At 44.9% G+C, this 24,318-nt stretch overlaps 8 protein-coding genes and 1 long non-coding RNA gene across 12 annotated transcripts; 3 read left to right on the top strand and 6 right to left on the bottom strand.

Moving 5' to 3' along the window:
* The first annotated feature begins 858 nt into the window (after nt 1-858).
* Nucleotides 859-3,137, top strand: LOC6617735 (protein FAM92A). 2 transcript variants are annotated; one of them, XM_032716155.1, is made up of 6 exons: nt 859-1,335; nt 1,387-1,546; nt 1,602-1,742; nt 1,797-2,267; nt 2,331-2,558; nt 3,053-3,137. In XM_032716155.1, exons 1-6 carry the CDS (start codon nt 1,196-1,198, stop codon nt 3,110-3,112), a joined length of 1,200 nt encoding a protein of 399 aa, XP_032572046.1. In that variant the 5' UTR covers nt 859-1,195; the 3' UTR covers nt 3,113-3,137. The 2 variants fall into 2 exon arrangements, with proteins under 2 accessions (XP_032572046.1, XP_002042047.2); XM_002042011.2 differs by lacking the exon at nt 3,053-3,137 and having other exon boundaries at nt 1,196-1,335; nt 2,331-2,716.
* LOC116800562 lies at nt 1,552-1,883 on the bottom strand. The gene is made up of 2 exons (XR_004361475.1): nt 1,792-1,883; nt 1,552-1,731 (listed from the first exon to the last, which is right to left on the bottom strand). It is a non-coding gene; the product is annotated as an uncharacterized LOC116800562 (long non-coding RNA).
* LOC6617736 (heat shock factor-binding protein 1) lies at nt 3,132-3,921 on the bottom strand. Its single transcript, XM_002042012.2, has 2 exons — nt 3,705-3,921; nt 3,132-3,623 (listed from the first exon to the last, which is right to left on the bottom strand). The coding sequence occupies exons 1-2, from the start codon at nt 3,801-3,803 to the stop codon at nt 3,462-3,464; spliced, it is 261 nt and encodes an 86-aa protein (XP_002042048.1). The 5' UTR covers nt 3,804-3,921; the 3' UTR covers nt 3,132-3,461.
* A 213-nt stretch (nt 3,922-4,134) lies between these two features.
* Nucleotides 4,135-6,163, top strand: LOC6617737 (probable tRNA (guanine(26)-N(2))-dimethyltransferase). The gene is made up of 4 exons (XM_002042013.2): nt 4,135-4,217; nt 4,274-4,728; nt 4,792-5,871; nt 5,929-6,163. Exons 1-4 carry the CDS (start codon nt 4,191-4,193, stop codon nt 6,101-6,103), a joined length of 1,737 nt encoding a protein of 578 aa, XP_002042049.1. The 5' UTR covers nt 4,135-4,190; the 3' UTR covers nt 6,104-6,163.
* On the bottom strand, nt 5,957-7,306 carry LOC6617738 (protein C1orf194). Its single transcript, XM_002042014.2, has 3 exons — nt 6,865-7,306; nt 6,396-6,811; nt 5,957-6,322 (listed from the first exon to the last, which is right to left on the bottom strand). The coding sequence occupies exons 1-3, from the start codon at nt 6,903-6,905 to the stop codon at nt 6,201-6,203; spliced, it is 579 nt and encodes a 192-aa protein (XP_002042050.1). The 5' UTR covers nt 6,906-7,306; the 3' UTR covers nt 5,957-6,200.
* A 343-nt stretch (nt 7,307-7,649) lies between these two features.
* Nucleotides 7,650-10,069, bottom strand: LOC6617740 (serine/arginine-rich splicing factor 2). Of its 2 annotated transcripts, XR_004361194.1 has the most exons (5): nt 9,882-10,069; nt 9,626-9,756; nt 8,380-8,794; nt 8,209-8,291; nt 7,650-7,801 (listed from the first exon to the last, which is right to left on the bottom strand). XR_004361194.1 is itself a non-coding variant. In XM_002042016.2 (4 exons), exons 1-3 carry the CDS (start codon nt 9,957-9,959, stop codon nt 8,416-8,418), a joined length of 588 nt encoding a protein of 195 aa, XP_002042052.1. In that variant the 5' UTR covers nt 9,960-10,069; the 3' UTR covers nt 7,963-8,291; nt 8,380-8,415. The 2 variants fall into 2 exon arrangements, 1 of the variants encoding a protein (XP_002042052.1); XM_002042016.2 differs by lacking the exon at nt 7,650-7,801 and having other exon boundaries at nt 7,963-8,291.
* A 505-nt stretch (nt 10,070-10,574) lies between these two features.
* On the top strand, nt 10,575-16,768 carry LOC6617741 (eukaryotic peptide chain release factor GTP-binding subunit ERF3A). 2 transcript variants are annotated; one of them, XM_032713890.1, is made up of 7 exons: nt 10,575-11,527; nt 13,947-14,132; nt 14,206-14,975; nt 15,036-15,122; nt 15,187-15,363; nt 15,429-15,597; nt 15,658-16,768. In XM_032713890.1, the coding sequence occupies exons 1-7, from the start codon at nt 11,101-11,103 to the stop codon at nt 15,699-15,701; spliced, it is 1,860 nt and encodes a 619-aa protein (XP_032569781.1). In that variant the 5' UTR covers nt 10,575-11,100; the 3' UTR covers nt 15,702-16,768. The 2 variants fall into 2 exon arrangements, with proteins under 2 accessions (XP_032569781.1, XP_032569782.1); XM_032713891.1 differs by lacking the exon at nt 10,575-11,527 and adding an exon at nt 13,001-13,082 and having other exon boundaries at nt 15,658-16,013.
* Nucleotides 16,769-17,628: 860 nt separating this feature from the next.
* LOC6617742 (solute carrier organic anion transporter family member 74D) lies at nt 17,629-22,066 on the bottom strand. The gene is made up of 7 exons (XM_002042018.2): nt 21,822-22,066; nt 20,340-20,705; nt 19,975-20,216; nt 19,174-19,917; nt 18,919-19,112; nt 18,172-18,851; nt 17,629-18,114 (listed from the first exon to the last, which is right to left on the bottom strand). Exons 2-7 carry the CDS (start codon nt 20,557-20,559, stop codon nt 17,957-17,959), a joined length of 2,238 nt encoding a protein of 745 aa, XP_002042054.1. The 5' UTR covers nt 20,560-20,705; nt 21,822-22,066; the 3' UTR covers nt 17,629-17,956.
* A 291-nt stretch (nt 22,067-22,357) lies between these two features.
* On the bottom strand, nt 22,358-24,315 carry LOC6617743. The gene is made up of 5 exons (XM_002042019.2): nt 24,175-24,315; nt 24,013-24,118; nt 23,703-23,952; nt 22,901-23,515; nt 22,358-22,753 (listed from the first exon to the last, which is right to left on the bottom strand). The coding sequence occupies exons 1-5, from the start codon at nt 24,270-24,272 to the stop codon at nt 22,542-22,544; spliced, it is 1,281 nt and encodes a 426-aa protein (XP_002042055.1). The 5' UTR covers nt 24,273-24,315; the 3' UTR covers nt 22,358-22,541.
* Nucleotides 24,316-24,318: the final 3 nt, after the last annotated feature.

The following is a 24,318-nucleotide window of genomic DNA, read 5'->3' on the forward strand; positions in this document are numbered from 1 at the left end:
AGTGGGAGCAAAAGTGAATGTCGCCAGCGGAACGCGTATGTCCTCCAGTGCAATCCCTTGACCAAAACCGTTGGAGTTCGAGGTGATGTGTAAAAATCAGAAATTCAAAGCGGATAGCCGACAGCGCCGGCGAAAGAGACGGATGCAGAAGACGAGAAAGAGGCGGGGATATAGATAGCGACAAGGAACGCGCGCCAAGCGACGTTCTTGGATTGACAATGAAGTCCACCTGCCCCCTTTTACCTGAACTTGCCTCTTGGTTCTTGGCCAGATTGAAATCGCGATCGGCGCAGCTACAGCTGTTGAAATCTCCTGTAGCCTGCTCTTCATTCTCTACAACTTGTAAATTCTTGTCGTGGTCCCACGAACCGGATTCTGTTTTAACTACACTTTCGTTGTTTTTATTCGGGGACTGCTATTTTCGTTTTACTAAATACAGGTTTGATTGCACTATGCCTTTAAGTGGCAGAGGAGCATTTAAAAAAAATTACCTTTTTCGGTTAATTGTTGACACAACATTCTTGCGGTCGAGTCAATAAATTCCCCAAAAAACAAGATTTGGTTGTCAAGGCTTCGAAGTGAGAAGAATTTGAGTCAGTTTAGTCTTACATATATGCAAGTGACCAACGATAATTTAAAAATATCTGATTGACTTGTTTTAAAATAAAATATTTACAATGCTGTGATATTCAAGGAAATATCGTAGTATTTTTTTTTTTTTTTTGTTATATATACTAACTATATATTTCTTTATGAATGTGCAACCTCTTAATTAGTCATAAATCTTTCCAATTTAAATTTAGACACCGCATGACAGACAGACACACTCACAGATTATAACAAAACGTGCTCTTGACCTTGACACTTTTGAAAAAAAAAAAACATTTTTAAAAATGAAGTACCCATATTCAGATATTTATTTTAGGATTGAATATTTTTAGAATGTTTTAAATTTCCTTGATAAACATTATTCTTGCGCCATCTATGTACTTGCGAAAGAAGCTGATACTAGCGCCATCTAGCGGCAATACATTATTAACATTTCTGTTAATTTTACAGAGCTGGAAATAGGCTGGCTGTTTGAACGAGAGTTGCCAGATGAATTTTAACGTTGCCTTGGTAACGGTTTTCACTTGATTTTATTGTCAAAAGAAAATAAAAACAAATATAAAGGACTTAGCAAGACAAAATAATAATGTTTCGTCGCGGAAAACTATCCTTTCTAAACACCAAAGATGACCGAGTTAAAATAATAAACGAGCGCATTAACATAACAGAAAGGCATCTAATGGAGATGTGCTCTTCGTTTGCCTTGGTAACGCGGAAAATGGCCAAGTGAGTTTGGTAAATAAATAAATCTAAATGGATAATCATAATCCCTTGCAGATATCGAGACTCCTTTGATGAGTTGGCCAAGAGTGTGAAGAGCTATGGCGACGACGAGGAAATCAACGAGAGTCTCTGTCAGGGTCTGAAGAGCTTCACCAATGCGGTTACCATAATGGGTGATTATATGGACATCAATGTACACCGATTGGAACACAAGGTGAGTTATCCTTTTTGAGTCTGCATTCATATATTATATTATGATATTGGCCTAGATTGTCAACGAGTTGGCGCAATTCGAGCAGCTTTGCAAGTCCACAAGGGACAATCTTCGACTGGCTGTCATAGCGCGGGATAAGGAGGTACTACGTCAGCGCCAGATGCTTGAGCTCAAGTCCAAGTTTTCTGCGAACAATGTAGGTATTAAAAGAAATATTTACTTCTTATATAATTCTCAAAACTTACCCTAGAGTGCCGCTGATTCGGAGCTGTTTAAGGCCAAAATGGAGGTGCAGCGCACAAACAAGGAGATAGACGACATTATTGGCAACTTCGAGCAGCGGAAGTTGCGCGACTTGAAGCAGATAATCAGCGATTTTATACTGATCTCCATGAAGCAGCACACCAAGGCATTGGAGATCCTCAGCGCAAGCTGCTATGATATTGGAACCATTGATGAGCGCGACGATTTCCTAGAGTTTCAGAAACTCATGAAGACCAAGGAAGAGCCGGCTTCCAGGAAAACTGCGCTCAAAAAGGGACTGCGCTCCCAGTCGATGGATAGCTTGGAACACGAGCACCTGGTCAGTCCGCTCAAGAGGCGCCAGAAGTTGTCCAGGAGCAATAAAAATCTGACAGGAGCCGGAATCAATCATGGAAGTAAGACAGAACCCGAAGATGAAACCGACGAGCAGGATGAAGAGGATGATGATGAAGATGAGGTAAGATTTGGCATGATTTTGGAATGGTCCCTTTAGAATAACTCTATTTTTGTTTCTTCCAAGGAAACCGAGCAAAGTGCCGATGAGGAAGAGGAATCTGGAACGGCAACGGATGACGAGAGGGAGTCCACGCAGCCGGGCAACCAGGTCACACCGCGGGAGAATGTTTTTGGGGCCAAGATCCGAACTGCCAGCAAGGATATAGCCACGCCATCGACCAGCGCCAGTGCTCCTTCGAAGCCCAGCAGACAAACGGTCAAACATCCCTTCAAGGCGGTGGCCTCCACCCATGTAAGGCTGCAGAAGCAGTTCCACGTGCCCCAGCACTAGCACTCAAATTATGACCAGTAGTAGAGCTCCTAGAGCTCACATCAGTATTGCAAACACATTTTGGAATCATAGCAAGAGCTTAAATAAAATTGAATTAGGAACATACTTCTAATGGTTTACGTTAATTGGTTTTTGTTACCCCGCAGTCTCAGAAGCTTCCTCTCATAATAGAATCAGAATGTATTACCACTCATTATATCACAATTTAACAAATTGCAGTTAATATTCGAAAATCATTCTGGTTCACAAATCAATGTTGATTTAACTTTTAAAAGTACGGATTGTTACATAGCACTCCTAGCCATTCAGCGCTGATTTGCATACACTTTTTTTAATGGACACGGGTCACGATTTGCATTATTTGTCCCAGATAAACAAGACTAAATATATGCATATCATAACTAATCAAGCGGAAATGACGCGCTTCTCTTCCCCTTTCCGCAATAAACTTTCAGGTGAGGAAGCACAAATCGGGAACTGGTCGCCTGGTAACCGTTGTTAAATCGAAGTCCTGAACACCCAAATAACAGGGAATTTACAATTCTCGAATTTTTAATTTATAAATAGAAACTAAACGGCAATAATTCAAAATTATTGGCCATTGCTCACAAAAGAATTACTTTACTTAAATTATGATGTGCCCCGAGCGGGCGAAACTTAAAACTATGCAATAAATGGATGAGCAAATGTGTACTTCTTTTCTTTTCTTGGGGAGCAGCTGGGTGCGGAGGAGATTAAATGAATGTGAGAACCTGGAATTGTAAACTTGATACGGGTGACTGGGTGCCAGGTGTTCGATGTATGTATCTAATGGTATTGGGATGCAATTTCCGAATGGGCGTGGCCGGGCCAGCGCTACGGATCTCATTTCTCCGGTCCCTGACCCTCGATCCCGGCCTGGTTCATCAGATCCGCAATGCTCTTCTCCAGATCGTCGATGCGGTTGCCCATGTCATCGATGCGCGTTATAATCTGGTCCGACATTGTCTGGAACTTGTCCTGAACGTTCTGCAACAGATTTTGTACCTGATAACAGGAGGCGGGTTTACTGGGTGCTCATTTGGTGTCTCTATTTGCTGGGTGGCTCCCGGTTCGGGCATTACTCACGTATATGGTCAGCTCCTGCATGTTCTTGGGGTCCGCATTGCTGTTCAGGGAGTAGTTCTGGTCCAGATCGCTATCCATCTCGTTGCGCAGATCGGTCATTCTGTGGCTTCTTTGTGGCGCTGTATAAAAGTACAAAATTCCTATCGCTTCTAGATGTTTTGCTTCTGTTTGCGGCTGTTTCACTTCTGCAAATTAATTTCTTTATCAAGCATAGGGGCGGACTTTGGGTTCGATAGTCATTCGATAATCCTGGTGGTGGCACAGTAGCTAGTTTTATTTTCCATCCATATTTAATTTCAATTTATAATTTATTACTAGAATTTAGTTTTAATTGTTAAATAATTCAAATAAATATTAAGAAACAATTTTATTCAACAACAAATTTGTATATGTTTAGATAGCTTCTTGTGTTTAGTTTTAAGGCTTAATAGCTAGTAGCTTACGTTTTTCAACACTGCCCCACGTGTATTCTCTTAACTCATCCAAATGGAAGTGGACGAGGAAAAGCCGCAGGTTGTTAAGGAAAAACACATTAAATAATCCATATAAGTTAACCATTACCATTTCAGATTATTGCGGAAAATCCCAATGAAAACGTGATACGTGAACGTAATGCGGAGATCGTGTCCGGCGGCAATGTGTTCTACAATCCCGTCCAGGAATTCAATCGAGATCTGAGCATTGCAGCTCTGAATGTTTATCGCCAGAGATTGACCAAGGAGCGGAGCGAAAAGGCGCTCAAAAAGCAACGGAGGAAGGTCAAGGAACAGGAGGATGAGAAGACCACTCCCGTTCCCGAGGATCCACCTGTTTATGAGGCCGGTACTCGCTATGAGGATGGCCTGCGGATCCTGGAGGCACTGGCAGCCACCGGTTTGCGTAGCATCCGTTACGCGCAGGAAATCGCCGGGGTACGCCAGATTGTGGCCAACGATCTTTCCCGTCAGGCAGTTGCCTCGATCAACACAAACATCCGGCACAACAAGGTGGAGGAGCTGATCGAGCCCAGTCACTCGGATGCCATGTAAGTTTATAATTAAACTATTAGCACACGGTATAAAATGCGGCATTCCAATAAATCGTGCAGGACCCTCATGTATCTTTCGACGCAACCCGAGAAGCGCTTTGATGCAGTTGACTTGGATCCGTACGGATGCCCTAATCGCTTTTTGGATGGCGCTATGCAGTGCCTAGTGGACGGCGGCCTGCTGCTGGTGACAGCCACCGACATGGCCGTGCTGGCCGGAAATGCTCCGGAAGCTTGCTATGTGAAATACGGATCGGTTCCGCTGCGCATGAAGTGCTGTCACGAGATGGCATTGCGCATTCTGCTGCACTGCATCGAGAGCCACGCGAACAGGTACGGCAAGTACATCGAACCACTACTGAGCATATCAGCGGACTTCTACATCCGGATATTTGTGCGAGTGTACGTCGGCCAGGCGCAGTGCAAGCTGTCGATGAGCAAGCAGTCTTGGATATACCAATGCACAGGATGTGAGACCTTTACGCTGCAGCCCTTGGGCATAACCAAGCCAAATCCCACGGCGGGTAATCCCCAGCAGCTGAAGTTCGGAATTCCCACTGGTCCGGCGGTGAACTCGCAGTGCGAGCATTGCGGTCACAGGCATCATCTGGGTGGACCCATCTGGTCGGCTCCGATTCATAACCCCGAGTTCGTGCAGGATCTGTTAACGGCGGTGCAGGAGACCACCTTGCAATCGCTGGGAACCCAGAGACGAATCGTTGGAGTTCTTTCCATGGTCCAAGAGGAGCTGCAGGATGTTCCCCTTTACTACACACCGGACAAACTGTGCTGTGTACTCAAGCTGGAAATCGTGCCCATGCTGAAGTTCCGGTCTGCTATTCTCCACGCTGGCTATCGAGTCTCATACTCGCATGCCTCGAAGAATTCGTTGAAAACCAATGCTCCACCAGCGGTGCTATGGGACATTCTGCGCAGCTGGAGCAAGCGACATCCGGTAAATCCCGAAAGGATGATTCCTGGGACTCCACTGGCGGCCATACTTTCGAAAGAATGCACTGCTGTCTACGAGTTCGATGAGCTCCATCCGGAGGCGAACCCGAAGAGTCGCAAATCGGCATTATCGCGCTTCCAAGAGAATCCAACTCCACATTGGGGTCCTGGAACCAGAGCCACTATCATGTAAGCTAAGTAATCGAGCCACCCACTTTCGCATACTAAATTCCCATCCAATTTCAGGATTGGCGACAACAAACTGCCCAAGAGCTATCGTAACCAGAACAAGAAACAGCGTCACAAAGCGTCGGAGCAGCAGGCGGAGGATGACCAACAGGACACTCCACAAACAGTGGATGAGCATGATGGAGATGTGGAGCATCTGCCCAAGCAGCCCAAGCTGGAGGCGACTGCGTGACGACTGCTTCTGTGTCCCAAATTTATTTTCAATAATGTTTGTAAAACCCAAAACGCAAAATGGTATTCTTTCTGGGAAAGCAAACAGATTTGTGGAACTAATAGCGGAAGAAGTTGCCGTCGGAGGTCTGGCGCGAGAATCCATTGTTCACCAGCTGGTTGTGGACACCGCTGCAAATGAGCTTCACGCTGTGCGGATGAATCTTTTCCTTACAACCGCCTGCAACAATATGATTAGATGTTAGTTAAAATGCGTCAAGCTCTTTAGATTTGTACCAATTTTGTGATCTTACCTATGCGAAGTGGATGACCCAATACGTCCTCCTGCTTGCGCCGAATGAAGCGCGTGTTGCGCAACACCCGAAATGATTTGAGTTGGGAACCAATTTCCTTGGCCGACCCAGGAGCCGACCAGCTACTTACGGCGCGGCACGTCTCCCGCTGCATCACGTAGTCAACCTTGTCCGGAAATGCTTCACGGGTGTGATCGTACCGTGACTGCAGCGAGAAGTCCAGCGTATCCTTCGGAATGTTCGGATTCGCACGGTACCGCTTGCTCGAGCGCACCGAGTTCATCGTTTGATGATAGAAGAGCCGCTGATACGGCTCCAGATGGCCATGCCAGGTGCCCGGTTTCAGATGGGCCTCCGGCAGCGGGGGCTCCGGAAAAGAGCACACATAGGTGCCCTCCGTATGCAGTTCGGGCTGCCTGAGAACACACAATTGTCATCTTGAGCCAAGTCGGGCACAGCTAAAGCTTACCATGATACATTCTTGATCTGCACAGTATCGTACTGAATCATCTTTGCAGGAGCAACCAATATAATTTAGATGAAAGTGTAAAAGGGTTTCTGAATCGTAGTCAGAAGGACTTGGGGATATGTGATTTTGCCTTCGGTTTCCCGGCAACTATTTTGTCAATATAACCCCCGACTACCATGTTTCTCGGGAGTCAATAGAAACCGAAACATAATGGATGGATGTTCTGGGTAGTCCTACATTTCCCGATGATACTAGATCTTTCCTTACAATATACTTGGTTCATATATTCCATGATATGTACTATATATGTAAAAACCCATTCCAAGCCATTAACAACATATGTAGATGGTTAAGTATAATCAAGTAAAACTTTATTGAACCGTTTAATTAGGCTGCAAATTAAAATGATTAGCTCTCTCACTTACCGAATGCACCAGATCGTTAAGGAATCCCACACCTCGTTCTCCAGACTCCAGCATCCATCGCATCGTCAATGTGACCTCTGCTGCAAATGATGACTTTTCGCCTAAACTCAAAAGGGACGCCCACCAAGATACAGGAAAACACCAACAACGCCAACCAGCAACAAATCGCGAGTTGAGACGAGACGAGACGAGGCGAGAGAAGAAGTGACGGGAAACGGGAAACTATGAGTGAATCTGGAGCTTTGGCAGCGCCAGCGTCTAACAGGAAACAGGAAGCTGCTACGGCTACGGCAACTGCAACTGCAGCATCAACGGCACCAGCAACAGCATCATGCGACAGCAGCAGCATCAGCATCTGCAGCAGCAGCAGCAGCAACAAACAGGAGCCACGCGGTGTCCGCCTACGTGAGGAAGGAGTTGTAGCTTAGATGATGCGCTGCTGCTGATCCTCAATCGCGAGCGATTTAACCACAATCTTATCTGAACCGCAACAACTGCCACACACCATTCGCCTGCATATATATAATAAACGTGTGGGAGAAGCTTGTTAATAAGTTTGTCGTTAAAAGGTACAAAGAACGGAAACGAGCAACACAAACGCAAACAGAGTCCTAGAGCAGTCCTATCACCTCTCATTCTCCTCTTGTCCTGTCTGTCACTTGATATTTAGGTATTCAATTGAAGCCGTGTTAATTTGAGTTTATTTTGTTTTGTTTCTGATTTCTTTCAAGGATTTCTACTACGCTCTAGTATATGAAAGCCTATGTGCAAGAACCGACATCGAGGGATCGCCCAGTTTGCGGGGATCTCACTCGCAACATAATCATGCCTGATCTCTACTTATTTACTCTGCCGAAACTTAAAATAGTTCGCTATAAATAGTTGTGTTAAGTGTAAGATTGTATAATGGTTTGTATACCTGCTGTTCGGGTACAGCATGACACAGATGGAGCCACATATCCGGAACAGGATACGGCATCGGCCCTAGTCAGCGAGTCACATCTGGAATTAAAAGAAAAACTAGTTAAAAGAGTCCCTATTTAACTAAGGTATGTAGCTTTTTCTGAAGCGGAACTTGATATGAACTCACCTCGCACTTCCACTAGTTGGAACGTGACGTCGATATCTAGGAGCGACTACGACTACGCGACGCGGCTGGGGCCAGTCCTGCAGATCCGCTTCCGATTCCGTTGCGGCTGTCGCCGCGTACTGGACTGCGTGAAAATTTGGATCGGCGCTCCGGCGAGTGGCTACCAGGCGAGCGGGAACGAGAGTAGGATCGGCGACGCGGGCTGCGCGAACGGCGGCGCATTGGGGAGCGAGAACGTGACCGACGACGCCCGCCGGAACCACCGCCTCCTCCTCCTCCACGACGACCACTGGAACTGCGAGTAGGCGAAGAGGGGCGTCCGTAGCGGGCCATCTGTACGCGGAGCTCCCTGCCGTCTAGCATGCGACCATCCATGGCCTCCAGTGCGTCCTCGGCATCACGTTTGTCGTAGAAGCTGAAACATTAAACACATGATTAATTAGATTCGTGTGTACTTTGCACATCATTTCATTTAAATCTATATTAAGTTGTAGGGCTTACGGTAAGTTGGCTAGCAGGGGTTTGGTAGGCAACTGTTGCAAGTGTACACATTCAATCTAGCATCCTTTTACCAAGGAAAATGTACAGACTGAAAGCTGATACACATTCAAGAGGTGGCAAATAATGCAGGTAGATACATTAAGGGATAGCAAATATATGGAATAAGTGACCTTGCATCAACTTTATGTATCGTAGCCATATGCTATTCTTTAGAACTTAATATTTATATGTAGTATTCTCTGTACGTTGGCTAGTAAAAGTTGAGTAGGCAACGGTTGCAAGTGAACACATTTGTTCTGGCACCATTTTGCTACTGAAAGTGTACAGATTAGCAACTGATACACAATCGATGATAGCAAATAATGCAAGTTCTTAATGGAATGAGAGGAATATGTGAGTTTGGACAAGGGGTGTACTTATTATATCAGCTATATTGAAATTGAATTTTAATGAATACCCCGAGACTTATGTAATATGCTTGCATTACCGGATTAATTTAGCGCTAGTTTTCAGTGAAACATTATAAAGTAGATAGTGAAAGCGGAAATGAGGAGCGATTGTATAGCATGATTTTCGCAGTATACTTTGGGGAAATACATATATTTTACTCCTAGTATGCATGGTTACATTTTAGGTCCCATGATAATTAAAATCCACCGCCGGCAAGTGAAAGTAACGATTTAACAAAAAAAAACCCCGAGACTTTCACAATTTTCCCGGAAGAGATGACCAAGTGAATGCTTACCGAACAAATGCGAATCCGCGGCTCTCGCGTGTGTAGCGATCCCTGGGTATGTAGATGTCTCCCACCTCGCCGCACCGCTCGAAGACCCGACGCAGATCCTCCGGCGTGGTGCGATATGTGAGATTGTCGACCTGTGGGCATTAGTACACGCGGATTGATTTACATGCCTTTGGAGAGGTTATCTAACCACACAAAGTTGCCAGCCGGCCGCCATTTTGTGGGCGACTTAGTCGCGTTTTACTTTGCAGTTACTTGCCTTAAGCGAGACCATTCCATCGATTCGTGGAGGTGGACGCGCTGCGCCCAGTCCCCCGGCTCCACCACCGTTGCTCATTGTCTATTTGGATATTTGTTTAACCGCTTAAAATGCTAATGCGAATGCTAAGAACGATCTGAACTCCAGACGATTTTTTCACAACTATTAAAATGGCGTCTGGCACGACGTTAGAGATGGAACAACGTCGATTATAATTCGATAACATTGATGATGAGTTTAGAAATGTATTAAAAACCCAAGGCTCACTACACTTATAAATATTTACAAAACTCGCGTTACACTTCTATTTTACATAATAACTAAATTACTAATTATAAAAACTCACCCAAAGGGAATAAACAATTATTAAAGTTTTATTATATCCATATTTTAGTATTTGTGCAACACGTCTCAAATAAAACATATACAAGTTGTACATTTTATTTAGCCTTAAAAAATTACATTATTCAGTACAAAGTACATTAAAAATATAATTATTTATGTTTAAAATGTTGAAGAATTTTAAAAATATGAAAAATGTTAGCAAAAATATTTTACAAATATCGTAGTACTTTGATAAAAGAATTTTATATTTTTACCTAATATTTCGATATTTTTGCATCAAATCAATTAGAGCCCACTGTGCCAGCCAGCACCTATCGATGCAACGATAACACCGCATACAAGTGGCAACCCTGACTTGATGCGTGGCTTAAAACGTGTAAAAATAATAGAGGATTGCTAGTTCCGAGCACTGCATTTAGTGTTCAGGTAGTCGAATCATACCTGCAGATCATCAGGTGGTCACCACTGTCCCGAACAGGAGATAGTCGATAAAAGTAACGGGATTTCAAACCGAGTTGGCCAGGCTAGCAAAGCACAAACAACACACACAACACCGAGTCACAACAAAAGTGTAGACCACATTGAGCCGAAAGTCTGGCCTAAACCCCCCACAGCCACCCCTCCGGCCAACAACCAACGAGGCGTGCGTGTGTTGGTGGCATTGCTTCTGCCATTCCCAATTTCCATTTCCATTGGCAATCCCAAGAATTCCGAACGACCGCGTGTGTTCTGTGTGAGTGCGGGAGTAGCAAGAAGAAGCAGCTGAAGCAGTTTGAAGAAGGAGGGCGAAAGTGTGTCGTCGCGTGAAAAAAGCGAGAGAGAGAGATTTTCATCGGAGGAAACCACTGCGGAGGATTACGGACTCACTGCAACGATGGCCGCCCAGGAAAACACGGAGATCAGCACAAAGTTCTCCACGCTGAACGTGAACGCGGTGGAATTTGTGCCCAGTTTCAGTTACAACAGCGTTGTGAATGTAGCTGAGGAGGCGGCGGCAGTAGTGGTTGCAGCGGCTGCGGCCGAGGAGACGGCGGATCCGGGTCCCGCCTCCGGTTCAGCCACGCCAGCCACCACACCCGATTCCGTCGGCAGCGGGGGATCCACAGCGGGAGCAGCTCCACCGCCTCCAACTGCCCAGGGGGCGGGGGCAGCAGCGCCCTCAGCACAGCCGCCCACATCATCCTCCAATTCCGCATCGCCAGCGCCGGGTTCGCCAGCCACCACGCCTTCAGCAGGAGCAGCGGCGGCGGCTCCAACGCCCATCGATGGTCTCAACCCCTCGGATAAAATCGCAAACAATGGTAAATAGAGCTGCTAGCTACCTAAATACCCCCTGCCAAATACACATGCCCCACGTCCATTGAACTCGCTTCCTCTGTGACGTCAACAAAGAAGCGTGTTATTGTTGCTACCTGCTGGTCGCAAGACCGTTGGCAGAGACACGCCAGTGGGGAAAGGGCTATGGAAATCCCCTAAGATAGGTTGCATTCACCAGGTTCCGTTTAGGTTATTATCGCTGGCCCAAGCACATAACCTCAATCTGCGTCAGCACTGCCAACGTCGGCGTCGCATGTGTTGCTCGATTTCTATTCGAATTGCGGGCATTATTGTGCCGCTAAACAAATTGCTAATCACTTTCGGCCTGCGCGCATAAACAGTTCGTCTGGCCAGGGCCCTTTCTTTGGGCGCTTTTCTCGTCGTCGTGTCGCCAGCAGTGGCTCAGCGCAGAGATGCCCAGCAATCACGGCCAGAATCACTAAGCGGGTGTCACCAAATGGTGAAATTACCGCAAATCAGGTCTAGTTGTTTTCTAGAAACCACCTAGTGGTTGGGAATTAATCACGCACTTTGACATTTTTTCTTTAAACAAATGTAGGTGCACATATACTTGTTGAGTCATATGTACATGAACATCAACCAATTCTTCCCTCGCTGTGATCTTGGGATTTGGGATTTGAGAAAACTTTATTCTAGTATTCTGAATCGTCGTTCAGTATTTTGAGTTTCAAGAATTGGAATTTTTAAGAGTTAAACCATGAGTAACTTACACGTCCATATGTTAATGGAAAATATACTAGCTTTGTGTATCTTTCAATTCTATAAACTTGGTCATAATTTTATTATTTTCACATTTTTTCCTAATTAGAAAACACTTTCTTATTAAGCTTTGTTGATTTCTCGATGTAACGACTTATCACTATCACTTGTTAAACTGTGCCCAATCACGGTGCATCTCTGGTGGCCACTCACCTACTTGCCATTCGCCCGGCGACGTTGACGAGCAGCTGTTCGTTCTGCCATTTTACTGCCGCTTCGCTTTGTGGTGTCGTTTATCTGGCCATTGTCTTGTCCCCTTCTTTCGCACCCACACTCGCAAATGCTTGCCCCCCCAATTCTTGTGTTTTGGACACGTTTACTCTTTTGCCAGCCATTCATTGGAGCCTACGCTGCGCCCAGCTTCGACTGGCGTTGTGGACTGGAATGGAATGGGCATGGGAATGGCAATGGCTCACTCGTCGTTATCGCAGCGACTCCAATGTGGCGACTTTTGTAGTTGCTTGGCCCGAATGGAAGCGCTTAGTGCAGCTCGCCGGCGGTTGAAACCGCTTCGAACTTGATTCCATGGTATTTGGCTGTGCGGCGCGCTTGCCAAAGCGCCGAAAAAAAAATAGCATTTGCTGTTGGCTCTTACACTTTGGGGCGATCGTATCAGCTCGTTACTCCGGCTATATCCACATCCGCAGCTAGTTCTGAAATCCGATTAGAATTGATCTGTATGCATCGCAATCATGAGTAAGGGCGCCGGATCTCGCTACATTTACTCCAAGAAGCCATCGTTTTCGCAGTGGAGAAAAAGTTAGTAATCGTGCAGTTGGGATGGGATATCTTCGTTACAGCCCATCTCCAGACGGTCAAATGATCCTTGGACATTTACGGCAAAGGTTCGGGAACACAAGTCTAGACAACCACCATTAACCAAGCACGTTGTCACCAGCACAGCACTCCAATCCATTCCCGCACATGACTCATTCGCCCGGGTGGCTAGAGTCAGTGATTACCAATTAGCATGTGGCCGCCAGGTCAAACACGGCGAATGCATGTGGTAGTAGTTACTGAATTAACACCGATTGCCCGTGAACCAAGTATATAATTAGTGGAGTGATAGCTCAACTTCTGAATCATCTGAAGTGCTATAAGTTCCTAAAAAGCCGACCTAAATTAAAAAGAAACTATTTGCACAGTTGTTTCATGTGCCAAAATAAAAGGAATGACATTTGCATCACATTTTTACTTTTGTGCATAAAAGAGACATGTTTGTATTCAATAAATGTCGCTCAAAATACAAAGGTTTCCATATTGTAAAATAGAGAAAGTTAAAGTGAATTGTGCCCCCACCACTAAAGTTTCTTTAAACTATTACGATGATGTGGACAATTCCCAAAAAAATCCATTGCTTTATTCGGTTTTTAACTGGATTGATCTGGACAAACCGACACTATTTTGAACAATTTTTAAAATTACTAGTTTTCAAGATTGTCTAATGTAAATAAATTATATATTTGCGCGATAACAATTTTAGTAATAGATAGAAAATAAACAACAAACAATTATATATTCCTCAGCTAGCCATAATATTTCCACCACCAAGCACAGTAGATCCGCCTTGTAAATGGATCTTAGATCTTCACTAATGACCATATATTTGTGTTTTTTGTTTAGAAACCGATCCCGCTGACAGCTGGGATGTGGACGATGCAGTGATCACGCCCGAGGATGAGGAGGTGGAAGATGCTGAGTTCACGGAGGGTGAGGCCACGCCGAAGGTGTCCAAGAAGAAGGTGGTCAAGGTGGAGGAAAATAGGAGCAAGCGTGAGCACGTGAATGTTGTGTTCATTGGCCATGTTGGTGCGTTATTATTACTTATAAACATATGTCCCACCAAAATCGATTATTGACATACGTACTTTGCGTTGGGTAGATGCTGGCAAATCAACAATTGGCGGACAAATCATGTCGCTCACGGGCATGGTGGACAAGCGGACACTGGAGAAGTACGAGCGGGAGGCACGTGAGAAGTCGCGTGAGAGTTGGTACTTGTCCTGGGCGCTGGACACCAACCAGGAGGAGCGCGACAAGGGCAAGACCGTCGAGGTGGGACGAGCCTTCTTCGAAACGGACCGAAAGCATTTCACCATCCTCGACGCACCCGGTCACAAGAGCTTCGTGCCTAACATGATCGGTGGAGCGGCGCAGGCCGATCTCGCAGTGCTGGTCATCTCGGCGCGAAAGGGTGAATTCGAAACGGGATTCGATCGCGGCGGCCAGACCCGAGAACATGCCATGTTGGCGAAGACCGCCGGCGTTAAGCATCTGGTCGTGCTGGTCAACAAAATGGATGATCCAACGGTCAATTGGGATCAGACGCGCTACAACGAATGCAAAGACAAGATACTACCATACCTCAAGAAGCTGGGCTTCAACCCGGCCAAGGACCTTACCTTTATGCCTTGCTCGGGCCTCAGCGGATACGGGCTGAAAGACCAAATCCCGGAGACGCTCTGCCCCTGGTACCGGGGACCCGCCTTCATTCCGTTCATTGACGAGCTGCCCTCGCTCAACCGCAAGTCTGACGGGCCTTTCATCATGCCAATTGTGGACAAGTACAAGGATATGGGCACCGTGGTGATGGGCAAGGTTGAGTCCGGAACAGCGCGCAAGGGTCAGAACCTGTTAGTGATGCCAAATAGGGTAAGTTTATACACTTTGTAATAAGCTGGATATATGAAACTAATATTACGTTTCACACAGACGCAAGTGGCGGTGGATCAGTTGTTCTCCGACGACTTCGAAGTCACTTCTGTTGGTCCCGGCGAGAACGTCAAGATCAAGCTGAAAGTGAGTACATATTTCCTTTGTTATTTCCTTGGCTTATTTTAATTGATTTTTAAATTTTTTTTAGGGTATTGAGGAGGAGGATGTCTCGCCCGGATTTGTTCTCTGCGATGCAGCCAATCCCATCAAGACGGGAAAAATCTTTGATGCTCAGGTCGTAATTTTAGAACACAAATCAATTATCTGTGCGGGTTATTCGGCTGTCATGCACATACACTGTGCAGCCGAAGAAGTCACAGTTAAGGTGAGTTTTAGATCTATAATTCCCATACTTTAGCCATATACTAAATATGTATTATTTTTCAATAGGCCCTCATCTGTTTGGTCGACAAAAAGTCTGGTGACAAATCAAAAACACGTCCACGGTTCGTTAAGCAGGATCAGGTTGCAATTATGCGAATCGAGTGCTCCGGAATGATTTGCCTTGAACAGTTTAAGCTATTCCCTCAAATGGGCCGTTTTACGCTCAGAGATGAAAGTAAGTCGCTTGATTACTCTCAAACGGGAGCCCCGCCTAATCCGTATTCCTTTCTTTCAGACAAAACCATTGCCATTGGCAAGGTGCTGAAGGTGGTCGAATAAATTGAGCCTAGCTGAATTCGAGCGCCCGCCTTTCATTGCGATTTTTGAGATAGCATTGCAAGCCCGACGAGAGAACACAGCCACAGCCACAACAACAGCAACGCCACGCCACGCTTTCTTCACATTTGACAAATTCACAAAAACAGTACTAAGCTACGCTCGAGCTCTCACTCACATTACTTTCAACCAGCAATAGCAATTGATTATAGAATCCAGATCGACACGGAACGGAATGGAACGGAACGGCAATGTAGGCAGGCGAAAAGTTAATTTACAACAAGGACGAGTTCGGAGATAGAAACAGAAATGCATTATATACGAATTATAAACTATATTATGTAAAACTAAGCAGCAAAATCGGAGGAATGCGAAACAAGATGAACTATTTATATATGTATACAAAACAAACCACTCACACGTATATATGCAAAGAGAGAGAGAATGAGTTGAAGAGGAGCTGCATTGATAACTGATTAGGCACTAAAAGTTACTTGGAACGATTTTGTTTGTTGAGCCCCTCTCGCAAGGATATTGAGCACTTGTCGCGTCGTCGTTTTCTTTTGGTTTACTACTTTGTATAAACTGTAAGCATTAAATAGCCTACACGTGCATGCCTAAATCGCGCGCAAAACGTGAATTTCTTTAAAATACTAAAACTAAAGCTGCAAGCTACCCAATTTTTGTATATGTAAGCAAAAGTACGATCCCGAGACTCCTTTCCCCATCCAGCTTCCTGTATGCGCCTTTAAATTGCAAATTTGTTAAATACCCCGCGAAATGCATTAAGATATTTCTGCTCTTCTTTTTAAATGATATAATCTATATGCTTTAAGTTAAGTTTAAGCTTAAAGAACATGGAGTAAAGTCTGTAAAAGCAGAACGGAGAAAATTCAACTCTACGGAAACATTTAATTGTTAATCATTTAAAACTATTTGATTTTGCCAATTAAAACACATTTGATTTTGTATAATTTAGTTAATTGAAGAATTCGTGCGAGTTGATCACGAAATCCCATATATGAAAAAATAAAATGCCTTTTGCTACCGAGCAGAAACAAAAACACAAACTATCAAAGGTTTTTATTTAAGTTTAACCCTCTATTGTTTATTTACGTTATTCACTCATTCAAATCCCGGACCAAGGCGGTTTCAAAACCATTCACAAAACCATTTTTCAAAATCTGTCTTCCCCTCTGCCATTGTCGAAAATTCAGTCTTTGTTAAATTGAATGTTGTTGCCGTAACACAGACGCAAGTAAATAAAATAATATCAATTAAGCACGTTGAGCAGTCCCCGGAAGTCTAAGTTAATTTAATTAACTTATTAATACTTACATTGCGGACCTAGTAAATGAAGGACTTAAGCCAGCTTTTAACGCTTCTCGCAGCCTCCTACGAATCGAACTCGATTGATAATTAATTAATTATTATTGTAATAATACTAAGTGCGATATAATTGTTGACAACGCGGAAACTCATTCAAAATGTTTCACACAGACACACCCAACACAGACACTCACTGAACCAACAAATCACACGCGGAATCGGAACGGAAGTCGAAAACTACGCCACTGAGGAATAAGAGCGATCGTAATAATAGAAATTATATAGACAAACGGGAATGAATATTTATACAAAAATCGAAATTAAAGTGTATTATTATTATACATATACGTATGGAATGAAAAACAAACGATCTGCATAAATTTGAACATTTTTTATCAATAAAAGTGAAGAGAAAATTTCAAAAAAAAAAAATGAAACCTAACAAATTATATTCTGGTTCTTTGGATTGCAATCGAATATTTGGGCAAAATGAATATATATAAAATATAAATATATAAAGTGATATTTATGATTTAGACTGCCCATAATATTTTAATAAACATATATTTTTATTTGAAACATTTTTTATATACATACGTACACATAAATTCTTTTAATTTTTTTTTTTTTGTTAAACTAAGCATGATATATTTAATTGATCTTAGCACAAAGTAAAAGTAATTAACAATTGTACACTGAAAGAAGACATTGCGAGTTCAATAGCTAAATTCCTATCGAAAATCGGAAGATTTGTACATATGGCATGGGAGTACAGGCTTTGCCCAATCTTTCTCTATCTTGATTCCAAAAACTTACTCTAGGAATGTGCTTTGAATTATTGTTATGAAATACTCGAATCTGGCGGGTTTTATATGAATCTACTCCTTATAATTGAGTATCACGGATGGGTTGCCTTTTTTTTTTTGGTATTACTCCTGTTCGGATTTCTTGGCCAGGAGCGGAGTAATGGGCTGGTCTTTCCTGTTGGCACGCTCCTCCTCCTTGGCCTCCTTGTCGCCATAAATGTCCAGGTTGCGTCCGTAGTACCAAACGAGGTAATCAAAGAGGAGTCCCATAAAGGTGAGCACTGGAAGTTAGCACGAAGGTTAAGATTATATTATTATATAACCAATTGTGAACTTACTGCAGGATAAAAAGTTGAGGGAGTAACGGAAGCGGGTCTGGTCATACAACTGGCAGTTGCCATTGCCATTGCAGGTCTTTGTCCACACCAGGCACGTGGAGTCGATGAGGCGGCCGAACATGATGGGTCCCGGTATGAGGGCCAGGAGACTTATCATCATCAGCGCCAGTCCCTGGGCGAAGGACTTGTCCTCGTGGGCCACGGCTCGATAATTGACCAGTACGTTACCCACGCGACCGGACGAACCGAACCAGCTAACGATCATCGAGGTAATGGAAAAGGCCCAGAAACTCCAGTTGCAGTTCTTGGTACAAATGCCCGGTCGGATCACCGAATCGGTGGTGGATCTCCTTTTCCTGGACACCAGCTGATCATCGAAGTCACCGTTGTCGTCCAGCAATGGCACTCCGCTCAGATACTCATCAAAGTACGTGGTGGTATCCAGTTCGGGTTCCGGAGTGGGCTGCAATAGATTCAGCAGACGCTGTGCCGCACTTTTTGGCGCTGCATCATTAACCACACAACTGCAGTCCTCGTACAACTTGGAGGTGGCATTGTATCCACGGCAACCCGCATGACAGGCCGAGAAGAAGGTCGTGTCCGTTGGCTCGTGGCAGACGGGTGTGTAACTGATGCCCTCGCAGGAGCAGTTCTTGTTGCAGTTGCTCGTCAGGTTAAGCCTGTAGTTTTAGTAAGATTAGGGTAATAAATCATATGAAAGGATTCGCTAGTTCCACTTATACTTACTGTCCCGCTTGCGTCATGGTAAATGTATTCGGGCAGTAGAGGAAAGCGTATGAGATCTGTCCCAAGATGGAGATCCCACCAACGATCACGTTCCACATGAGCACCTTGCTGACGCTGGGTTTCTTTTTGGAAAGCACCATACCGGAGCCAATCAGACCCACGACCATGCCCATGATGGATATGGGTCCAACAATCTTAAACAAATATTATTAATAATAATCACAATTATGCCATTGAATTCGAGTGGTAATTTACAATTGTGGCGCTCTGCGCATCCTTGTGGAACTGCACCTCCATGTACTTGGTGAGGAAGGTCATGAAGCCGGAAGCACCCAGGATATAAAAGACCGCCGAGAGGATGTTGAAGATCAGCAGCTTGTTGCGCAGCAGTCTCATGAGGGCACGTGGAAAGTCCTTCAGCTTGGGCAGATCTGCATTGGCACCCGCCGCTGCTCCAATGGTATCCAGAGCGGCGTTGGAGGAGAAGCGGCTGCTCAGCGAGAGGTTCTCCTCCCGCTTGAGCTCCTCCTTCGTCTGGCGCAGTGCCAACGGCAAGTGGGAGTTGACCCTTGGCGCGTTGGCTTTGGGCAATTGCTTGGGAAACAGTCCGATCAGACCAGAGAAGAGGCACATGAGGGTGCCCAGGATCACCCAGCCGAGCCACCAGGCGCCCAGCCAGCGAGGGTCCTTGCTGTCGATCAACGGCGTTTTGGTTGGATCGATGAAGGTGTTAAGCGATATGAAACCGAAAAAGAATCCCACGACTGGTCCAATCATCCTGAGTGCCATGGCCACCGCCAGCATGAGTGGAGTGTTCGTCTTCTTGGTGTTGTCGTCGAGGTAGGTCTGTCCCAGGGAGTAGTACATTGTGTTGCCCACGCCCAGCACGAACTGCGAGAGGAAGATGAGCACCAGTGGCACATAGGAGAAGAGATCGTCACAGTCCTCCTCGGTTTTGCCCACTCCACAGAGTCGCTCGGTCTTCACTGAGCTGATATTCTACATAAATAGAATCCCAAATAGAGATAGTACTTGATTATGGCGCCGATAACCCACCTGAAAGGAGTGATCCGAGCCAGTAGTCCCATTCAATAGACTATCCTGGTACTCCTTGGTGAACTGCAGCACCTCGTGACCAGCTCCGTAGATGAAATGAGGCAGGACGAGTATGTAGCAGGACAGGCCGCAGAAGACAATGCCCCAGGCAATCCAACGTGGACGATTCCGCTGACCACCGATGTAGGAGAGGATTAGCGAGAGCATGATCTGCGAGATTTCATTGCCGCTCAGAATTATACCTATAAAAATAAAATATTGGGCAACGATAAGATCACTTCCAATTAAGATATTCTAATAAAACTTTTGTGTTTCATTTGTTACAGGGCCTTGAAATATAATATCTTATAGATTTCCAATATTACCTGTTGTTTGGCTGGGAATCTTGAAGCGCTTCTCCAGCGTGGTTAGGGTGACGATGAAGTACATATAGGACATCGCCTGGATGGTGCCGAGCAGCCCGTAAACGCCCATGAACATCTTGGTGGTGGCGTACTTCTGCAGCCAGGCCGGATGCCAGTTGGCCATGCCGCACAAGTAGTGACCTGGCGGGGGATTCGAGCCCCGACGCTTCACTTCCGCCATCTTCGGATTCCGTACCGCCACCGACTGCGGGATGCTACTGTCTAGTCTGTGGGAATCACCACCGATTCACCATCGATTGTGGGCGATAAGATTGCGGACTCGGCTCTTCCTGATAGCCAGTGGAGTGAGTGGTGATAGCAAACAATCTGCAAGGGACAATGGGCTCTCGTAAATCAGAATGCATTAGGGCTACCTGGAAAAGGGTTCCTAAGCGGAGATTCAATTTCATCACACTCCGTTTCGATTGCAAATCACCCCGGTAATCATGACTCTCCGGATCGAGAAATCATCAAATATCGTTTAGGGCATAAAATTCGTGGTACTGATTAAGTGTCGATAATGGCGCCTACTCAAGATCACATTGGGTCTAGGCCGAGGCGATTAGATAAACCGGAGTTCCTTAGCCAAATATACCAAATATACGATATCTATATGGTCGGGGTAGCTTTCATAAACAGCTATATTTACCGCATAACGATGACCACCACCTCCTCTAATTTGATCCCATCATTTGCCAAATCACAAGTATCACTAACTTTTTATAAAGTTAAAGATGGCTAAGGCGAAAAGGACCTGCAAACTCTGTAGTTCCCATTATCGCTATTTGTCGTAATTTGGCAATCAATCATAATTACGAAATATTTACGTTTTTTTTACGTATTTACAGGTAGCTGAAATCAGTTTAATGAACTCAAATCGATGGGCTACAACCAACTGATGTGTGAGAATTGTATGTAATTCGTTGCTTATCAACGCACTGAATTAAAAGGCTCTCTTTTTGTGACTCAGTCTATTTCATGGCTATATTATTTGTTTTCAGCAACAAACGTGTCTGGTGCATAGGGCTTATCGAAAATTTTGATTTGAAATACTGAAGTGTAATCAATCACTTGAGTAAACGGTTATGGGCATCCAAGTTGTAAGTTGGTCATGATTTTTCATAGCTTATGAAAACTATTCATGTGCATCCAAAAAAGGACATAAATCTTAATGAATTGCATCAGCAGGTGTAATATGAAGCACTTAAAAAATCTTCTTCCTGATTAAAATCTAAATATATACATGCTATTTGTAAATCTCTGAACTTGTTTTAGGCCAATCTGAGAAATACCCATTAACCTCCTTCCTTTAGATACTTGTAAATTGACCCTGAAATCCATCGAGTGCATCCACAGAGCCGAGGTTCCTTCCGCATGGTGAGCTACCCCAATGTCGAACTACTAGTGCCGCCAACAATTCGATTACCAGGCAGGTGTACGTACGTTTCCAGACGCGAGTGAAGTGCTGCTGCCTATATGGTGCGCATATTATCAATTGCCAAATAGTGGTCACCACTCGTACAGCGTACAATCTAATCGGCACTTATGCGATTAATTAAATTGCCGCTCGAGTTCCTTTCCTTTTGCAGGAACCGCTCCCGATGCAGCGGCCAGTTGAGTGGACAAAGACGAGTGTTGGCCAATCCGTTCCGATCCGATCCGTTCTGAAGCGAGGCGCGAGTTAAACTGAGAAATGGAACTTGAAATTCCCAGGCACTGCGTACCGTGTCCGCTCGGTGCCAATCGAAGCCTGATAAAGCTTTATCAGGCCATAAAAAAAAGGCGGAGCGGGACAATCGCTACTCTCGCCGCCGGCCCACGTGCAAAAGAAATTTTTGGACATGTATCAGAGAGTATCTCGGAATAAACCTACCTACATGGCATATCGCAGCGCTTTGTTTTCTTCGTGCAGAGTGGTGGCTCAGTGGAGAGTTCAGGCGATATCAGGCGGTATGACAATACAAAACAGACAATAGAGGAACGCGACAATGACATTATTATTACGATCTCTAAACCCCTGGGCTCGTCGCCAGCCGCTGCCCCCCATGCGATTAGAATTGTAAGCAAGTGAATTAGCAGAATGTGTAGACGACTACTACTGTGTGCCGCATGTGCATCAAAGAGCGTGGCCGAGGGTCGTCACCACAGTTGCTAGTTGTGCGCCTAGGTGTCCGTCTTGATGTGCAGGTCAGGATCGTTGGCGTTCTGCAGCAATTGATTCTGGCCAATCGAGAGTAGAATGGCCAGGCCCATCCACAGTATCGCCGCGATGATCAGCACCACGAAGATGGTCTGCGCCATGGTCGGTGTCATGAGTATGGAACAGTTCCAGCAGGGCTTCACCTCGTATTCCAAGTCCAAGCCATTGTCCTTGTCTGCAAGAAAATGCAATTGATCAAGATAAGTGGGAAACATTGTAAATCTGCAAAGGTCGCCGAAACGTATGCAACGAAAAGGAAATAGCAGATGTCTTATCATTTACTGAAATAAGTCATTTTCCCAGAATCGCCCTTGCTACATACCTTGCCACAGGATATCCAGATGAAAGTCAAAGAAACTGAAACGCGACCCATCCGAGTTATAGACAGTGATGTCCGTGCAGCACAGGCTGAACTCAAAGCCGAAGAAGTAGAGTTCGCGTGGATAGTAGGTGTTGTTCATGAAGATCATGCGCGTTAGGTACCAATTGCCCTGCGATGGCATCAGCTCCACGATTAGCGGACTGAGTTCTGTATGGAGCACCAGCACAATGCCGCCGTAGATGTCATGGCTGTTGAGCAGGCCCACCTGCAGTGCCTCCCCTCCCTGGACGAGCACCACCTCCGTTCGATTGAAGGGTGACAGCACGGAGGGCTGCTCCTTGATGGCCACGATTATGTTGCGAAAGGTGAGTACGATCATTTCGTTACGCAGCACAGTCATGTTATCAGCCTGGCTGTGGCTGATCTGATGCGGCTGTAGTTCCGCCGCGGTATCAGAGTTGCTCGGCTGTCCATCGCCTTTATTCTTGATGGACATGTGTTGGGTCTTCTGGGATTTGCGACGCTGGAGCGCTTTGTCCTCCTCCGTGTAAGCGGTGTACACATGCACCACCGGGCAGTCGCTGAACTGATAGGTTGCCACCGCCATTGCAGCGTCTGAAATAATCAATTTAATTGTATAAATACAGCGGTCAAGTAGTAAAATTTTTAATAGCTTCACAAGTCTTAATAATTTGCTGAAATCAGTATATGTATATGTATATATGTACATATATAATAAATAAATAAATAATAAATCAAAGCTATTAAAACACTTCATTCTTATGCTATATAGTATATATACCGTGAGCAAGCAAATTACGATCGTTAAAGCTGAACGCGTGTATCTCTCCTTTTTGGCATGGCAGCTCCATTTCCGCCTCCAAGCTGCCCATTTCTGTGATCTTGGGAATGTGCCAGATAAGCTCTCCTGTCTTTTCAGCCACCCGTTCCACGGCATTTAGAGGCTCCTCCACCTGGCTGTAGTAGTTCATCGGCTGGATCTTGGTGAGATACGGAAAGCACAAGTCGCAGTTTATATCCTTTGCAGCAAGCTTTATTAAAAGGATATTTAATCTATAAGAATGCTGTCAAATTAGTGAGTTAAAAACTACCTCCGAGGCCAAGTAAATAATTATCATATTATTCTTCTGCAGATTTCGTATGATCTTTTGAAACTGCGACGTTGTTACAGGTTGAAAAATACTGGTGGCTTTAGGGCTGTAAGAAGGCGCCTTTATGGCAAATAGCTTATGTTTTTAATTGTTTAAACTTACGTTTCGACGCCCCAGACCAAAACCGGTGGTGAACTAGTCACTGGGGCTGAGGCTAAGGCAATAGGAACTATCAACAAAAGACTTGCGATGAAATACATCTTGACTTCTCAGTAGCTTTGATTACTTATATTTGAAGCAAATATC

Source organism: Drosophila sechellia, chromosome 2L (assembly GCF_004382195.2).
Source record: "Drosophila sechellia strain sech25 chromosome 2L, ASM438219v1, whole genome shotgun sequence".
NCBI classification, from domain to species: Eukaryota; Metazoa; Arthropoda; class Insecta; order Diptera; family Drosophilidae; genus Drosophila; species Drosophila sechellia.

What these genes read in the sequence shown, in the direction of transcription:
- LOC6617735 (XM_032716155.1), top strand. Translation starts at nt 1,196, where the DNA reads ATGTTTCGTCGCGGAAAACTATCCTTTCTAAACACCAAAGATGACCGA. An exon ending in TACACCGATTGGAACACAAG is followed by an intron (nt 1,547 to 1,601) that starts GTGAGTTATCCT and finishes ATATTGGCCTAG; the next exon opens with ATTGTCAACGAGTTGGCGCA. An exon ending in CCAAGTTTTCTGCGAACAAT is followed by an intron (nt 1,743 to 1,796) that starts GTAGGTATTAAA and finishes AACTTACCCTAG; the next exon opens with AGTGCCGCTGATTCGGAGCT.
- LOC6617736 (XM_002042012.2), bottom strand. Translation starts at nt 3,803, where the DNA reads ATGACCGATCTGCGCAACGAGATGGATAGCGATCTGGACCAGAACTAC. An exon ending in TGCAGGAGCTGACCATATAC is followed by an intron (nt 3,624 to 3,704) that starts GTGAGTAATGCC and finishes TCCTGTTATCAG; the next exon opens with GTACAAAATCTGTTGCAGAA.
- LOC6617738 (XM_002042014.2), bottom strand. Translation starts at nt 6,905, where the DNA reads ATGATTCAGTACGATACTGTGCAGATCAAGAATGTATCATG. An exon ending in CAGATCAAGAATGTATCATG is followed by an intron (nt 6,812 to 6,864) that starts GTAAGCTTTAGC and finishes GTGTGTTCTCAG; the next exon opens with GCAGCCCGAACTGCATACGG. An exon ending in GGGTCATCCACTTCGCATAG is followed by an intron (nt 6,323 to 6,395) that starts GTAAGATCACAA and finishes ATATTGTTGCAG; the next exon opens with GCGGTTGTAAGGAAAAGATT.
- LOC6617737 (XM_002042013.2), top strand. Translation starts at nt 4,191, where the DNA reads ATGGAAGTGGACGAGGAAAAGCCGCAG. An exon ending in CCCAGTCACTCGGATGCCAT is followed by an intron (nt 4,729 to 4,791) that starts GTAAGTTTATAA and finishes TAAATCGTGCAG; the next exon opens with GACCCTCATGTATCTTTCGA. An exon ending in GGAACCAGAGCCACTATCAT is followed by an intron (nt 5,872 to 5,928) that starts GTAAGCTAAGTA and finishes ATCCAATTTCAG; the next exon opens with GATTGGCGACAACAAACTGC.
- LOC6617740 (XM_002042016.2), bottom strand. Translation starts at nt 9,959, where the DNA reads ATGAGCAACGGTGGTGGAGCCGGGGGACTGGGCGCAGCGCGTCCACCT. An exon ending in ATGGAATGGTCTCGCTTAAG is followed by an intron (nt 9,757 to 9,881) that starts GCAAGTAACTGC and finishes TAATGCCCACAG; the next exon opens with GTCGACAATCTCACATATCG. An exon ending in CGCGGATTCGCATTTGTTCG is followed by an intron (nt 8,795 to 9,625) that starts GTAAGCATTCAC and finishes TTAATGTTTCAG; the next exon opens with CTTCTACGACAAACGTGATG.
- LOC6617742 (XM_002042018.2), bottom strand. Translation starts at nt 20,559, where the DNA reads ATGGCGGAAGTGAAGCGTCGGGGCTCGAATCCCCCGCCAGGTCACTAC. An exon ending in GATTCCCAGCCAAACAACAG is followed by an intron (nt 20,217 to 20,339) that starts GTAATATTGGAA and finishes TTATTTTTATAG; the next exon opens with GTATAATTCTGAGCGGCAAT. An exon ending in CCTCAACTTTTTATCCTGCA is followed by an intron (nt 18,115 to 18,171) that starts GTAAGTTCACAA and finishes GCTAACTTCCAG; the next exon opens with TGCTCACCTTTATGGGACTC.
- LOC6617743 (XM_002042019.2), bottom strand. Translation starts at nt 24,272, where the DNA reads ATGTATTTCATCGCAAGTCTTTTGTTGATAGTTCCTATTGCCTTAGCC. An exon ending in TTGGTCTGGGGCGTCGAAAC is followed by an intron (nt 24,119 to 24,174) that starts GTAAGTTTAAAC and finishes GCCTTCTTACAG; the next exon opens with CCCTAAAGCCACCAGTATTT. An exon ending in TCGTAATTTGCTTGCTCACG is followed by an intron (nt 23,516 to 23,702) that starts GTATATATACTA and finishes TGATTATTTCAG; the next exon opens with ACGCTGCAATGGCGGTGGCA.
- LOC6617741 (XM_032713890.1), top strand. Translation starts at nt 11,101, where the DNA reads ATGGCCGCCCAGGAAAACACGGAGATCAGCACAAAGTTCTCCACGCTG. An exon ending in GGATAAAATCGCAAACAATG is followed by an intron (nt 11,528 to 13,946) that starts GTAAATAGAGCT and finishes TTTTTTGTTTAG; the next exon opens with AAACCGATCCCGCTGACAGC. An exon ending in ACGTCAAGATCAAGCTGAAA is followed by an intron (nt 15,123 to 15,186) that starts GTGAGTACATAT and finishes AATTTTTTTTAG; the next exon opens with GGTATTGAGGAGGAGGATGT.